Source organism: Hippocampus comes, unplaced genomic scaffold (genome assembly GCF_001891065.2).
Source record: "Hippocampus comes isolate QL1 unplaced genomic scaffold, H_comes_QL1_v1.1 scaffold156, whole genome shotgun sequence".
In the NCBI taxonomy this organism is placed as follows: Eukaryota; Metazoa; Chordata; class Actinopteri; order Syngnathiformes; family Syngnathidae; genus Hippocampus; species Hippocampus comes.
Genome location: NW_017805744.1, coordinates 3,471,009 through 3,488,318, shown reverse-complemented (window position 1 = coordinate 3,488,318; position 17,310 = coordinate 3,471,009). Strand labels below are relative to the sequence as shown.

The following is a 17,310-nucleotide window of genomic DNA, read 5'->3' as shown; positions in this document are numbered from 1 at the left end:
GGGGGGGGGGGCTCTCCGATGGCCACCATGACTACTTTTCATCCTGATGACTCCAGGGAATATTAACATTCGACAACAGCGACACTGAACAACCTCAGAGCGGATGTAGAACACCAAGAAAAATCACGCAAAATGTAATTTTCTTCTCTTGCTTTTTCGCCAAGTATGTTTATAACAATGGTGCTCCGACTGATCGGCCACCAAATGTGACTGGCTGATTTCTGCGGAAAAGTACGTGATCGGCATATCGATCAGTGCCTTTCATTGCTGATCCCCCAAAAAATGATTAACGGCACCTTGTACTTTTCAGGCTGCAGCCAACTACAGTGAGCAGTGAAGCATCTCATCCCCCTTTCATTCACACTGCATGGTGCTCGCAGCAAACCAAACATGCTGCCAAGTCAAGCTTTTGAGTGTGCAGCTAATCCATGTGATTGATATCAGTAACATAAAACACTGATCGAAACACCTCTAGTTGATAAGACATTGGGATCTGGTGCGCGCGCGCACACACACACACACACACACACACACACACACACACACACACACACACACACACACACACACACAAACGGTCTCGAGCTGCAATTTGGTGCACTGATGGAAATGACAGGTCCAGTGTTATTTGAGTCTGGTATGGAGAGGAGGGGCCCTTAGGAAACGAGTGGAGAGGCGGCAGGACGGCCTGAGAACAGTGGGATTTGTTTTTTGGGGCACTAACTTGCTGGAGTTGCTCGGGTGTGGAAATTTCCATCAGGCAGTCAGGCAGGGAAAGAGGGAGCGATGAAGAGGAAATCAATAAATGCCATCGTCTCAGAAAGGAAGGCTGGAAAAATAGGGAGCATTACTGCATATGTAATGTTGCTGTCCAAATGAAATTTCAAATTGTGAATTTTCATATCCACAGAAGAGCAAAAAAATGGAGATCTGTAGGCAGAAGTGATGAACAAAAATCAGCAGTCTGCAGCATCATTGCATATTTTCTCTGTGCAATGGAAGACACGAAACTCAAAACGTGACATTTTAAGACGTGATAAATGGAAACTGGACATCATGTTTTTTGACAAATTCATTAAAAAAAAAAACAAAAAAAAACAAACACAAAACTGTGCATTGTCAATAAGGCACTAAGTTAGGTGACCTTTGTACTGAACAACATGCCCTTGTTCTCCCCCACATGTTTGCAATTTTTCCCACTGGAGGCGTTGAATTTTTGCAGGCAGCAACAACGGCAATAGCATCAACAGCTAATGGGGGAGTATTTTCATGTGTCAACAGATTAGACAGGTTTGTTAATAACATTTGATGCCCGCGATATGGTTTGGCTTTAAAATGTGATGTTCAGGGTCATTTTGGATTACCCTGTAAATTTTCCAGCAAACTTCCAACAAGCTCTATTTGCGCATAGAAGAAAGCAAAGTCTCTGGCCGTGTTCATAAGGAAGGTCCTTGGAGCGTACAGTGTCGTGGAAAATTGGTGCTGTAATAAGCTCTGCTGAGATGAAGACAGCATTTTTGGAGAGTGCCTCTTAAATGTGACAGTTGGATTTGCAGAGTGGCTCACCGCTATGTAGTATCACTTCTCATTTCATTGAGAGGAAAGAAATTAGTTCACTTGTAATTTAAATTGACAATATTCATTTTTGTATATACAACTATATTCACTTTTTGTGTCTTAAAGGTTTAAAGATGACTGGGATGCAGATCACCTTCACAATTAAAGCTAAAACTACTTATAAATGGGATTAATCTTTCAAATTTGTTAACGATCTACACATAAATGTTTGAGGAAAGAAATCACCACAAAACCATTCAAAAAGTGAGTAGCTTTACTTTTACTTCAAAGAAGCTCAACTTCTTTTTACACTTGGAATTATGCTAAAAATCAGTTAAAACGCTGTCTGTACAATTTATATCAGGCACAAACTGACCACAGAATGGATGATATGCATTAATCCCCTTGGAGGTCTCAGTCTGGTGTGGGGAGTGTCTACATATAGGTTGTGAAATATGCATTTCAAAAAAGGACGGTGGGGTGGGGGGGGGGGCTTAATGTCAAGACATTAAAGTCCAACTTGACATGCTAATCCATCCACACATCCATTTTCTAATCCACTTATTCTCACGAGGGTCGCGGACGTGCTGGTGCCTATCCCAGCTGTTTTCGGGCAGTAGGCAGGGGGCACCCTGAACTGCTTGCCAGCCAATCGAAGGGCACACATAGACGAACAACCAGTCACGCTTACAATCGGACCAAGGGAGAATTTAGAGTGTTCCATTAACCTGCCATGCATGTTTTTGGAATGTGGGAGGAAATCGGAATACACGGAGAAAACCCTCTGGAGAAAACCCTCGCAGGCACTGGGAGAATATGCAAACTCCACAGAGGAAAGCCAGAGCCTGAATCAAACCCTGCACCTCTGCACTGTGAGTCGGACGTGCCAGTCAGTCATTCACCGTGTGGCCCAACATGCTCATCATAATTACAACTAATTACAGAAGTTGAGTCATGTTTTTGTGGCTCTGAGCCCATTTGGCTGATGCATCACAACACTCTAGAACATTCCAGCAAAGGGAAGGGATGACTGTAAGAAGAAAACATTATTATATAAGTATTATCATGGAAAAAAAATTTAAAGATGCAAATTATGTCATGAAACAAACTTAACGGACATGAAACGGGTGATTCGGAACACCTTAAAAGCAAGTCAGCATCAATACCACTTTTAAGAAATAAATACCTTTATATGTAATTGATAATAACTAGGCATGTGAATCCAATCAAAGACAAATGGATACACAGCTAGATACATGGGATGCAATATGTTTCGATTGTGGTTTAATTTTGAAGTGGAATGATTCAATTTGGTTCCATTCAGTGGGATTATGAGTCAATATGGTACGGCTCAGTTTGAGAGGATATGCCGCAAATTGTTTGTTTTTATTTGACATGCATTATGAAAAATGTCATTTTAAGTTAAACTTGTAACATAAAAGTGGTGTTAAACACTTCAAGGTGGGGGTGGTGATCAGATGCAATTAATATTGATTCATTTGTCTGTTTAATTTTCAAAACCATTTTGTGCTGAAACGAACATTATACCCAGTGCGCTTACCACACGTTACCAGATAGATCCCTGAGGAACTCGATTTAAATGAAACGGTACATATCCACTAAAATGACCATACAAATACACTAACTGAGAAGGTTCTGTTGGAAGCAACAATCATCATCACAGTAGGAAGAATATGTGAACATGGTCGTTACGGAAACGCAGTGAAATGTACTTATTTTAAATAGAATACTCAAAAATATTGTTATGATGACAGGTGTAAGAAAAAAATCAATTTAAACGCACAGGAAAGGTCAGGAAAAGCTCATTTAGAACACCTCAACCTCCAGAAAGTCTCAAACCAAGAGCGAGAAAATCTTTTTTTTTCGAATACGAATTAAAATAATTGACTCGTTAAGTGATTTCTTTTTCATGGAACGACCTGAATCCATCGTCGGCTAGCCGCAAGCTAGCAGTTAGCTCCCAGAGAAACACCCGATTTAAATCACAAATGACTGATTTTAAGAAGTACATCAATTAAAATACTAATGAATAATCAAACGCATTACAGCAAAGTGAAGGGACACCTAAATGATCATAAGAATAAAAAATACTGCAATAACTCGAAATCTCGCCATATCAACGCCAAGTGAGAGCTTCATTTTAAAACTTGAGCCTGACAGGTGTAACAAAAAAAATGGCGTTTAAACGCACAGGAAACGTCAAAAACATCTGTTTCGAAATACTTCAACTGGTAAACAGGCTAAAATTTGAACAACTTGCATCAGCACTGCCGTGTTTATTTAGAAAGCATTTGTTTCTGCTTTCCCGAGCTTAGATGTGATGGAACGAACCTTAACCCCTGTCAGCTAAACGCTACTTAGCAGTTAGCGCGCCATAGACTACCCAATTGAAACTACAAATCATCAATCATTAACACAATAACCATGCATAAAATGCCAAAATAAATATAGAAACGCTCGACGTGAACTCATATATAGTGCGCAACCCTTCCCCAAACGGAATAGGGCGTTTCACATCTTTAGCTTTAGCGAGGTTAGTTTCTATCCTGAACGCAGAGGCTAAGCTATTTGCATGGCGAGCTAACGCCTGTCTTACCAGGTCAAAACAAGCACGGACGCGGGCCGAGGAGCATCGATTTCCGGCTTGCTTTCGCCGGATGGCCCGCTGCCTGTCTGGCTCCGGTTGGGTGACGAAGAAAAATACGCGAAAGGATCACAGCGGGTGCTGAAGACTAGACGTCGGGCTCATTGTACTCAAGATGCTGCAAAAAAAAAATTTAGATCAGCCGGCTGCTCTTATTCCCGCTTTGCTGTTGCAGATCGTCGCCGAGTTCTCACACACCCCTCCGAGGACAGCTAAACTCACCCCGCCTCCTCTTCTCAACAGCAGCCCTAGAAGGGGGGCGGGGGCAGCTGCCAAATACGGACCCCGCCCAGCTCGTTGTATTGACTAGAGTTCAATATTTGCGGCAAGATTAGACTCGTTACCGGGTCAAAAATGTCTTCTTTACTATGCGCCTTTGAATGTTCTGTTTGATTTTGTTGGCAAAATTGCGAATCGAACAAAGGCACGTCGCTAACGTCACGCTTTAGGCAAGCACACTTGAAAACAGTTTGCTTTGTTCCACTGTTCTTTGGCTGTACGGATGTAACAGACATTCATAAGATATTCACAATATGTAAGAACATATGATTTTTAAATTATAGCATTTGGTATGTGACAAGTTGAAGTGATGATTTTTTTTATTGACGTTGATCATGGAAACATCTTAGTTGATCCATTTTATTATATAAGAGAATGCCTGTTCACGTGTTATCGTACATTTTCTGAAAACATACTTGAGTGTATTTTCCATTTCTTTACGTTCTGTAAAAACATGTTTTTCGTGTGAAAAAGTAACTTTATTTTGAGAAATGTACAGGTTGAGCTAGCTTCACATGGTAACCTTTATGTTGGCCCATGCCATATACGAGTAGAGGGACTGAACTATGTTAAATCGTCAAATATGTTTTTCCGACTTTTTCACTTTAATATTTTAGCCAGCTTTGTTTTCCTGGTTGAAACTAATCCGATAATGGATATTAAGATTCGTAAAGCATTGATGCAATATATCTTTATAGACTGAACGGACTCGCAAACACTTTAATGTCAAACTAAAGTGTAAAACGTTATTGTGTTTTTCTGCCTTTATTGAAGCCTATAAAGTGCTCTATTTTCACTCTATCGAAACAAACACCCATATTATACTACATACATATATTGGGGGGCTTTTTGGGTGTGGGTAAATGGTGTTACTGTATTCTAGAAAATGCTCGAATTGCCGCGAGATTCACGTGGTAACATTGTTATTGACCCATTCTGAATACAATACAGTAGCTCAACACCCCCATCTGGTGGAGGAACTTATTATCAAGCACTAAAGTGTGAAGTTTATTTTTGTTTCGACTTTACTGTAAAATTAGTTCTTGTTGATTTTAACACTTAAAATATATTATACATTAACATAAAAATATGCACAACTGTTTTTGTTGGTCCATTCTTTCGACGAACGTCCTCATCAATTAATTAAATATGGTGCAAAATTTGATTCAAAGTATTTCCGTGCGAAAATTATTTTCGTTGTTTTCACTCAAGTTTTAATGGAAATACTCTTTCGGTTTTCTAATATTAACTATTTGTATGTTTTTTAAGGTATTTAAAGCCTTTTACGAGTGGAAAAGTTAGGTCGAATTCAAGAAATTTCGAGAATGGACCATATGCACGGCCACACATCTCGCATTACCAGGGGAAAGATTGTACTTTGAAGAGTTTTATGTTGTCACTTTTGCTATGTGTTTGACGTGCAGCCAGAAGGTAGCAGTTAACTGCTTCACCCTAAATGCGAAGCTGCTGCGTGCATAGATCGTGGACCAATATATGACTGAACTAACAATTAGTTAGACCCAGGTAACTCATGTCTGGGCGAGGGAAACTGAGGTCCAAATATGTAATTCATCTGTTACGTGGATGTATGCAAATATATGGACCCAAAAAAATAGCAGAGTCACTCGCATCAACCACACAATTTAATTAACTAAGGGAGCACGTAAGATGTGAAATCATCATCATAGGAAGTCTAGGAGCCGTACTTTGTCTGGTCCAAGGATCTTATTGCTTTGGATGACCCTGACAGTTGCATAAAGGCCCAGACAATTAAGCCCCTAAGGTCACTGGTATACACTCTACCATGATAAGGTGATGGCTCAAGGAGGGGTTACATATTTAACCATAAAAAAAAGATCATTAATCATTATTAATAAATATTATGATTAATCGTGTGTTTTTTTAAGCCATTGCTCTCGTGAATCTGTTAAAAATAATACATCTCTTTGTTATATTATCTTCTTACTTGGTATCTTTTTTATTGTCCTTTGGTGAACCCATAGAAGGTACATTTAAATGTACAAATTATATCAGACAATCTGAATTTACTGGAGATTTTATTGCTGCATTCATTATTTTTGTATACACTCAATGGAATGTTGAACGGTGTGTTGGTCAACTAACCCACCCCAAGCCCCGAAAACATTCAAATTAAATATCAAAACAACTACAGTATAATGCTGCCATTTTACATACACAACACTATAAAGTTGCTAATAGACAACAATGTTTACAAAATGCACTTTACGTTGCATACAAAATAGGAGTAATGTATGTTGTACATACAATATTTTCAGGTATATTTGTGTGGCAAAAACTGAAAAAAAGATTTAAAAAGTAAGTGTAATTATTATTAAGTTTATCTCTTGATGGCTTCCACAGAAGAGGAGGGTGATGTACTGCAGATATTTGCGACATCATAAACAGTCCTGGTCGTTGTTGTTTTCTTTTATTTTTCTTTTCCTTTTTCTGTTTTCTTCTTTTGGTGATGAAAAGAAGTCAAGGTTTTAGGCTTCGTAAACCCTGAAGAGAAAAGGAAAGAGAGGCAATTGAAATACGATTTTTACAAAGTTGCATTTGTTGAAAAAAAAAAGAAGGTTTTTGGTCTCTTCACAGCGCTTTGATATCTTCTCTGCTCCTTGGTGGGAATGCTGGTGTATAGCATTATTTTGTCATTTTGATTATGTTCAATAAAGTTTTGATACAAGCCTTGTAATTAATATTTTGCACCCCCCTGCCCCACACACTTGAAATGTATTTATATTTTGCGTTTTGAAAAAGCATTGTGGTGCTGTGTACTGTTTGAAAAAGGTAGGCTACTTTTATTTTGAAAAATAACAACTTTTCCATTGCCCCATAGAGAATACACAATGTAGTTGAATTAAAAGTGTATTTTAATGTCTTGTTTAAATTGTAAAATTCATTTTTTCAAAGTAAAGTTTTGATGTTCAGGTTGGCATTGTCAATTGGTTAGCATGTCCACCTTGCAGTGCAGAGGTCTGGGGTTCGGTTCTGGGCTCCGCCCTTCCTGTGTGGAGTTTGCATGTTCTCCCTGTGCCTGTGTACCTGTAGTTTTTTTTTTCTGAGTCCCCCCCACCCACCGCCCCACAAAAAAAAAAAAAAACATGAGATAAATCATCCCTATGTGTGGTTGTGAGTGTCAATGATTGTTTGTCTAAGAGTGCTCTGCGACTGGCTGGCAACCATCAGGGTTTCCCGCCTACTGCCCGAAGATGGCTGGAATGAGCTCCATCATGCCCGTGATCCTCGTGACGATAAGTGAATCAGATAATGAATGGATCGAGATAACGGTTGCACTGTATTTCGGATTACTATAAATAAATCTAAAACTGCATTTACATTTTTTAAAAAGCATCTTGGTTCTGATTTCCATGTAGTAGTACTGGTACTCATATTTGAGAAAATTATCCCATTAAAAATGCACAAAGTGTAACTGATTAAATTAAATGTGTACTTTAGTCATGTTTTTAAATATGACTTTGTGTTTTCAACATACGTTTTTATTACTTGTGGTTCATAAATACAAAAATAAATAAACATTTAAATGATTAAACTTTTTTTCATCTTGATTCTGTCCCATTGATAGTGCAGAAACGTTTATTAAATTTGAAATACTATGAACATGCAGGGTCGGTGTCATACTATATATGATGTCACCAATGGTTTATCTCAATAATTGTTGTAAACAGCAGACAGATGGTAATAGTCAGATCTGAATATAAAACGTCTTCACCTGTGCTTGTCCTTCCAGATGTGGAACCACTTGACCAGATTCTTGGTGCTCTGCAGTTTCGGATGCAGACAGTACTCCTGACCCTTGAAGCGAGCCACGTTCTCCATTGTCACGCTGAAGGGGAAACAAAAAACATGATTCTATAACTGGTTTGAATCGGTCAAGAAAGGAAGGAGGAAAAAGTGTAAACATTTTATTTCATTTTTTTTTAAAGTTGATGTGGAATTTTCAAAAAAATCTTTCAGAAATGTGGGGGTGGGGGGGGGGTGGAAACACAGGATGTCCTGAGTGTAAGGAATGCTTTCAAGTTGGAATGATTAAAATAGATTGAGAAATGTGGCATGAGGAGGAGACAATGTACAATGTGTCTTAATTCATTCAAATATGTCGTAGTTTATTGTGAAAAGGTGGGAATTTGGGGAATGGGACAAATAGCTCCGTAGATGCGATGAACAGTTCGAGGTTAGAATGGTCTGAATCGGTTGAGAAAGAGCTAAATTCTCTCTGCTCACCATTCACAAAACTGCATCTAAACACGACGTCATTTAAATTATATTATAGGATGTCATACAATATTATTGTATGTCCTTTTCTATCATATTGATTGTAGAGCACAGTGATTAAATCATATGGGATCATATCCAGTCGTAATGTATCAATCATTTTTAATTGTATTCGACCTTGTTCTATTGTATCCTTTGGACAGAATTGTATCCAATTAGTACATCAGAGGATATCATATCTTTTTGTTCTGTATCTGTCATATCTTAGCATACAAATCGAATTAGATCGCATGATACCAGATGTAAACAAAGTTTGATTGTTTGATTTATCCCGTTGTATCATATCTTTCACCACATATACCACCTTTTGTACCAATTGGATTGTATGGTATCATTTGATATCGTACCAGTCGCATTGTATCCTAGCATGTCCTGTCAAACGGTATCTTGTCCTGTTGTACCTGATTGCATCGTACGGTATCATATCCTTTATTGTATTGTCTGATTTCATAGTCGATTGCATTACATTTTCCGATGCATTGTACATTGTCTTATCTACTATGTCATTGAATGCGCAGTAAAAAACATATCGGACACAAGCAGAACAACATGCGGATGATTGGCTGCTTAGTGAAAAGTGCCATTGTGTTTCATTTAGTTGAAGAGAACAAATACTCACTCTCACACACACACACACACACACACACACACACACACACACACACACACACACACACACACACACACACACACACACAGAAGCTTGAGAACATTCCTTCTTTTGAACGACAAATGGCAGCGCTTTGACAGACATTAAACTCGCTTATTGCATTATATAACAATACGCTAAAGAATTTCGTATGTGAACTCCATGAACGAGTCTGGCTTGTGGGTAACCTCTTGCCTGGCATGTGGCACATTCAGGGCAAAGGGAGAGAGAAATGTGGGAAAACACCCAGTATGCCTTGGGCCTCTCCATCCAACCGCCATGAATGTTAAATGAGTTGACTTGGAGACAAATAGGCCTTTGGGAGGGGGGAAAAAAGTAATTGATCATAGCATTAGATTAAAGGCTTTTTGCGTCAGTTTTCTGAACCAGGTTCTTTCGTGAGATGTCGCAGCATGATATGCAAAATGTGTGCACGTGTGTGTGTGTGTGTGTGTGTGTGTGTGTGTGTGTGTGTGTGTGTGTGTGTGTGTGTGTGTGTGCGCGTGTACACAAGTGCCTTTGTTCCTCACCGTTTGCTTCCGCTTAGGTTTCAGACTCACTCAAAAGGTGAAAGTCCACTTTACAGAGAAATCATTAAAAAAAATACATAAATAAAAACATTTTAAAACAGATTTACCTCTCACTGCTCGCACTTTAAACATGTTTCAAACACACTTCATGAACATACTGTATTATAAACCCACAAAAATGCAATCTTAGAATGAATAGAATATACTGTGTGTGTGTAGTGTTTATGCATGTGATAGGTGAATGTATGTACCTTTATAAGGTGCATGTGCCCTATGGATTAGCATTGAGTCATTCTCTTTTTGTGTTTTTAGTTTCACCATAAACTTCAACTGCAAGTGGTAAAAAAAACAGTTTGAAGAAATCACTTGGCCTTTTAAGTATAGTCCAAACTGCATAATACGTCTAATTTAAAGTACAACAAAATGGAGGTAAAAGAGACGAATGAGAGACGATCCAGGCCCCTCTGGCTGCCAGTCAACCAGAATGCCCAAACAAGCCAAACAATACTGCAAAATCAACAAAAAGATACTTATTCTTCTCTCTCCCTTTCACTGGGCACCAGTAAGGTGGTGCCCCCACCCCCCACCCCGTCACATGCTAATCGAGTTAATGTCTGCATATTTACATTCAATGTCTGTGGATTATTTCCACACACACACACACACACACACACACACACACACACACACACACACACACACACACACACACACACATTCATAAACTTGAAGTGACTTTTTCTTTTTAAATTAGTCAATGCAAATTGTGTCTTCTGTCTGAAAACATTCAAAAGTTAACAATTTAAAATCTGGGAATTTTCTCAGTGAAGCACTTAATTGTTCTTGTTTTGTAACACATGTATTGCTTTACTTAAGCAATGAAACAACCATATTGTCATTAAATGGTGGAAAAGATCAGTTAAAACATTGCTAAAAAATAATGAATGTAAAATGTCAGCAGTTTACACCGAATGGAATCACCAAAAGACATCTAAATTTTATTTGGGTCATTATGATTGAAGAAAATTGCCTTTTTCCATCACTACGATAGCACCTTAACAAGTTGAACGTCACGTACATTGTAATGAAACATTTTTATCACGTAAATTGTCACAGAAAAATGTAAATTTCCAATGATATTCAACCAATGTAAACGTTCATAATATTTTTTCCTCTTTATAACAATTGCTTTGCTTTATTTAAGTAATTTAATTTTAATTTAATTAATTTAAATTCTTTTTTTGAGTGTCATAAAAAGGGTGAAAACAACCCATCGCACTTGAAGATCTGGATGAGAATGAAACAGTAAACTTGAGGTATCGTTCTTCATAACAACCTTGCCGCTTTACCTGAGCACTGACACAACAATGCTTGTTATCATACGATGGTGGAAAACATCCATATGAATAAAACGTAAACATTAATGTTATTTTCAGGCACTTTTGGGACCATGTCTATCCACACAAGTTGACGATTTGTCTTTATTTTAAAACGGCATTCAGTTTAATGCTAAAATGTATCTAGCTGTTTTTTTCTGGAATGTGATACCACAATTGACCTGCAGATGGAAGCCAAGATGACATATTACGCAACTGCTGTGAAGCTGACATAACATCCCCCAGTTGTGATTCTCCTTCACTGCACATCCCTAGAGCAGAGTACAACAGAGATGAAGGAGATAAAATAAAATAAACCTCACAATATCATCTTTTCCTGGCAGTAGGGGTGTTTGGGTTTGAGCTCCAGCTTTTGCACATCCTTGTAGCGGATCTTTGGTCCTTTCCTGGTGCACCTGCACTTGTAGCCTAGAGAAAAAAAAACCAACAACAACAAGAAAATATACACTCAAATCAACTTCTTTTTTTCTTTGATGTCATATTATTTTGAGTAATTAACATGTCAAAATCCATTCATGTTGTTATGGTGGAAGTAAGACGATTTCAGTTACGTAGCCCTTCTCCCAGAGAGGACTCAAAGGGCTTTACATGGTTAGAATATAAAGTAAAATGCAGAGTGAAAACCATTATTAATCCAGCACTGGTAAATATAAATCCAAACAATCAAACAAGTATTTCGAAAACACCCACGTGCATATTCATGCAAAGACCCACAGACAAAACTCACAAGCACACACACACACACACACACACACACACACTTAATTGTTGTAATTGATCATATTCAACTGTAGTGATCTCTCACTGGCCCCATTATGAAGTACATTTACCTGATCTGCATGAAAAAAAAAACAACTGCAGGGCTCGAGATAAACTTTTTTTTTTTTTTGCTAAGAGCACAGTGGCCCCTACCCTGATTTTTTATTCATTATTTTTTGCAATTAGGTGTACACATGAATCACAGATTGGCTTGCAAAGTAAATATTCACATTTTACTGATAAATGAGCAGACGTGTGGAGCAGAAATTTGTCACCAACAAAAATATTCAAGAATTAAAAAAAAATAAATCAGCAAATATATTAGTCACAAATTTTAGGGAAAAAAGGCCACTTTTTCCAAGGCAGTCTGGGGCCCTGAAAAATGCCTTTGCAATGATTAATTGGTTTAATATTATGAAGGTAGGCCAACATCACATTTGTTTGTAGGTGTACCCAATCATTTCTCCATTCTTCAACATTCATCTGCTTCAAGGGGACATTGCCCCCTATTCACTGCATGGCTGTGTCGTGAGTGCCTGATAAAATGAATTTATTTTGGCTTGCGATGGTGGGGCGGTGGGTGAGTACCAAGGTTGGTTACATCCATCAGCCGGCGGGCAAATAAAGCTGTCACATTCCTCACAGCCACTAAACCACATGACAAAAAAGGCCAATCAAAACGTTGTTAGTATTTTAGTTTTTATTAAATAGTGACAGGTGATTTTGCGCAGAAAAAAATGGTGCTCTTACACTTCTTTTCCAATAGAAATTTCCAATGTTACAAATCACACAAACAACAATTATTCCACTTTAAAGCCGATGGGAGCAGAATGATTCTTCTTCACATAATTTGTAGGGCTGAGCCATAACTGCTCCACAGATGGATTGGAAATAAAAGTAGCACTAAACATCAGATTAAAAAAAAAGAAAAATCCAGAAAAAGCACCCAAAAATAAGATTTTTTTTTTTTTTTTTTTTTTTAATACCGGTATATATACTCATTTTATTAAGCTAAGCTACTGCTTCAACACTTAAGTAACACTGTTTTGGAGCTTTTTTTGGACAATGACAACAAATACTGTCTTCAATACAAAAGTAAAGTTAAATCCGAATAAAATTGCGGTGGGCGTTTCCCACTGAATGAAATAAACAACTCATACATGCAAGTTTCCATGAGCAAGAGGATTTTCTTTGGTCTGCGATTCACATTCTTCGTATTAAATGCAGTACAATTCATTTTAAAAAATGGCACCACCTTGTGGACTACGAACTAATCACTGAACTAACAATTAAAAACGGCAAAAATTCTGTGGATTAAATGCCACCTTTTAAACTACCTCAAGACTGCTTAAAATGACACACTAGGGAAGAACAACAACGGAAAAGGGCTATTTAGAACTGTTGTGATTTCAAGATAAGATTCCAATCATAGCACAATGAAAATAATTTGCGCAAGCAGGATTTTCTTCAAAAGAATCACTGATCTAAATCGGGGTTGGCTGCCTCACCACTGAACTAATGACTCAAACAACAACTTTCCCCACATCTAATCTGGTCATTCAAGGCATTTTCTCCATGAAAAACTACAAGTGACATGCGTCCTGCACCGCCATGAGCTTTGTATACTTTCTCTCACGTCTATTAAACATATTTACTTCAAGATCTATTAAATTTAAGTTCCTGCCCTCGAAGTCCCCCTCTCTATGGAGCCCTGTGCCGTGCCTTTAATTAAATCAGTTCAGTTGTGTGTTTAAATGCCATGCACATACAAGAAGTTGAGTAGGAAGCTTTTGCAATGCTTTTAGATGGAATATAAGCACTAAAACAAACAAACAAAAACCCCCACAGATATCAAAACAGCAACATTTCTACACAAAGAAAGAATTTAATAAATTCATAAGTGTACCTTCGGCACTCAGGACATGTAAGGCCACCACCAGCACAAGTAGCACCGCTGTACACCGTAGCATGTCTTCAACCTTCTTAAAAATCCAAAACCAGAGCACTGCAAGCAAAAGAAAAGTGGGGTGGGGGAGGGCAGTGTCAAAAGTGTCTCACACTTTTGAAAGTCCACTGGCGGCGTGGATCGTATTGAAGGTTCTGTGATGGAGGAGGTCCACGTAAACACACGCTCTCACCCGACCGCCTGCTTAGCTGCTGCTTTTAAAAGCCTCCCGCTGTCCCCCTCTGCTCATTAATATGCACCGCCAGACGGCCAATCACCACGCAGGAGAGACAAGGAGGACCCTGAGTCCGTTTCATGAGAACATATCAAATGTCTGTGTGTGGATACGACCAAGAAAACTTTCATTTCACAATTCACTTAGTACACAATCTATTGACTAATTATATATACGGGTAGCTCAAGAATACGAACCAATAGTTAAGACAATCATTTACCTATACAGTGGTGCCTTGAGATCTGAATGACTTACAAGCTTTTTGAAATGGTCAATTGTTTGCTTTGACTTGTGAGCCAAAATTTGTGATGCGAGCACTGTGTGGTGGCAGTGAGCTCAACTCAAATACTACAAGTAGTGATTTGGCAGCGAGTGAACAATTGATCAAAAAAGAGGCTTCTAGCTCGACAAGTCAGTTTTCAGTCCAAATAAACATAACACAAAGACAATTACATTTTGAGTATTTAAAATAACCGCATAGCTTTGTTTTAGATGAATCAGTTTAGCTTAATTCTGAAAAATAAAACAATGCAACAAGTTTGAGAAGGTCTCATTGCGGGGTTATAACCCCTTAAGCAGCAAATGAACCCAAATGCTGCGGCAACACATGTATACAGAGACAATATTCACAGGCTAATATTCTTTAACCTCTGCAAAGAACAACAAACAACGCTGCAGCTGACCGAGGAATTTTGACCATCTCAATGTACGGCTATGTGTCCGTATTATACTGCCCTCAGGTGGCCAAGGCACACACAGCGGAAGGAGAAGAACAATGTCCACTGAATTGAAATAAAAAATGCGACAAAAACTGTTTGATAATTTACATTTGAATTCATGGAGCCATGACTGTATGTTTTTCAGTGCAATATTTTAGACTGCTATTTTTCTGAACAACAACAAAAACTAAAACAAAAGTGTGTTTTTTTTTTTTCTAGGAATGAAATAATGGCATTTTCAGTCGTTTCTGTAAGAGAGAGCCCTGAGAAGAAGGTCTGAACCCTCCCACCTGGGACCTTTGGGCCACAGCCTTCATTGGATTCATCTGTCAAGCATGTATGGACGTGTGTGTGTGTGTGTGTGTGTGTGTGTGTGTGTGTGTTTATGTGTGTTCATTGCCACATTATGCGATCACTCAAGCCAGCGACCATGAAGCGTCCGCCTGCGCGGTCACCATCGCATTACCTTCATGTGTATGTGCACACTTACATGTGATCCCATGTGAGCGTGTGTGTGTGTGTCGGGGGGGGGGTGCCAGCTGTCATGTGATCATCTGACCCCTGGAGGACACTGCAGCTAAGGAAGGGTCTATCGCCAACCTTTTTAATTAAAAAAGAAAAATAAAACATGCGACTTGAGAACAAAAGTTTATGCTAAAGGTATCAGATGGGCTCGTTCTTCCTCACCAAACTCATCCAAGCATGCTTTTGTTCACTGAGAGCAGAAAAGGGCCTTCCTTCCTCTTCAGGGAAAGGCCAATATGAGTCAACCAAATTGGCAGACTTCCTGTGTCTTTTCTTGGGCATGCTATGTGAAATGTGTTCGGACAACATTATCTCTGAAGGATTGCTGGAAATGGCAAAAAGGACCGTCAAATGGCTATTTCAAACCAAAATAGCAGCCTTACAGTGACTTTTCAAGTACAGGTTCTTCAGAAAATTTTGTGGGTCTACTCATGATAGACACGCCGACCAAATTTGATGTTGCTTGAGAAATAGGGTTAGACAAATTTGTCATTACAGCATCAAAAAGGCAAAAATTTCCCCAAAATGGCTGCTTTAAACCAAAATGGCAGACCTCGGGTGCCCTTTGAAATTGAAGGATTCACAAAAATGTCCAAAATGTCCATGTCATGGGTGCTTCGAACTAAAATGACTGACTTCGAGTCAAATTTTTGAGACTTTTTGATTCTACTCATGGTAGCTATCCCGAGACCAAGTTTCATCCTACACAGTAAATCTGGCTTTGGGCGCTGAATTTAAATCAAGAGGGCACTACCAATACAATTTTTTTAGAGTCTACCATTTTCATAATGTCTGTAACATATCAGGAATTGACTGTCAGTGCCGGCCCTAATAAACACACAAAGTTATACTGTACCTATATGACAGTGTATTAAAGTATATTAATAATATATTTAATCATTCAAGCTGAGCCTAATGCTGTGGCCAGCAGGCATTAAAAAAAGTTTCAATTTCACTAGGACATTTAAAAAGTTCCTTGCCTTTCCAAAAATACCAAGACCCAGAGCAAGGCCTCTAACTGAAGAAAACACATGTCTTTATCTCATGATCTCGTGTGTCAAAAGGCGTACCGAAGCGACTGACGCAAAAGCTTGTTCCTAAAAGTTCGTAATTGTCTGATCAAAGTCTTTCGGGAGCTTGGCGCATGAGTGAAATTTCACACACAAAAAGCATTCATAACTTTGCTGCTGTGAATTGGGAATTTCTCCATTGCGAGACTAATAAAGGTTTTCTTATCTTATCTTATCTTATCTTATCTCCTTTGAAGAAAGAATTAGCGGCCCATGCGAATCGGACATTGAGGCATCCCGACCACGTCTCTGTGCACTTATGAAAGCTTTTTGGACGGCTTGTTTACAGAACTGCTCCCAGTGTGCTGAAGCTGTCCTCTGTTTGCAGACTTTTACTGGTTCAGTCTCGAGTCAAACCTCCAGTGCCACATTCTGAAATGTTTAGTTTGAAGGGTTTTTTTTTCTTTTAATAGTGGGAGTGTGTTCAGAGGTAGAAACAAGGACTGAACAACATTCACATCAAAGCTCAACAAGGGATTACAAGCTCCAACTCTCACAAATTGTCTTTTGAATTGTGACGATGGAATTTAGACCGCATTCTCGTACAAATATTTACTGTAATAATGACTTTTCAACAGTGTTAGCATTGGTTAGCAATTGACAGTGGCATGTTTCGACTTGCGTACAAATTTGGGCTCCCGCAAATCACATGGAATGTTATTG

General features: G+C 38.6%; 2 protein-coding genes across 6 annotated transcripts in view; both read right to left on the bottom strand.

Annotated features, from left to right (window-relative positions):
* The window catches only part of fam13b (family with sequence similarity 13 member B), a 49,114-nt gene extending 44,663 nt beyond the window's left edge, over positions 1-4,451 (bottom strand). For 3 of the 5 annotated variants that reach the window (XM_019884006.1, XM_019884010.1, XM_019884009.1), the window contains exon 1: positions 4,175-4,450. The gene's annotated coding sequence lies outside the window, so the exon portion shown is untranslated. Of the gene's footprint in view, positions 1-4,174 lie in introns of all 5 variants that reach the window. The other 2 variants (XM_019884007.1, XM_019884011.1) reach the window with 2 other exon arrangements.
* Positions 4,452-6,541: 2,090 nt separating this feature from the next.
* On the bottom strand, positions 6,542-14,309 carry cxcl14 (chemokine (C-X-C motif) ligand 14). The gene is made up of 4 exons (XM_019884112.1): positions 14,060-14,309; positions 11,697-11,802; positions 8,256-8,369; positions 6,542-7,024 (listed from the first exon to the last, which is right to left on the bottom strand). Exons 1-4 carry the CDS (start codon positions 14,121-14,123, stop codon positions 7,009-7,011), a joined length of 300 nt encoding a protein of 99 aa, XP_019739671.1. The 5' UTR covers positions 14,124-14,309; the 3' UTR covers positions 6,542-7,008.
* Positions 14,310-17,310: the final 3,001 nt, after the last annotated feature.

Bases quoted from the DNA above. Each gene is read 5' to 3' on its own strand.
- cxcl14 (XM_019884112.1), bottom strand. From the start codon at position 14,123: ATGCTACGGTGTACAGCGGTGCTACTTGTGCTGGTGGTGGCCTTACAT. The intron at 11,803-14,059 runs GTACACTTATGA...TTTTTTCTCTAG, and splicing joins ACATGTCCTGAGTGCCGAAG to GCTACAAGTGCAGGTGCACC. The intron at 8,370-11,696 runs GTGAGGTTTATT...TTTCCCCTTCAG, and splicing joins TGCCAGGAAAAGATGATATT to CGTGACAATGGAGAACGTGG.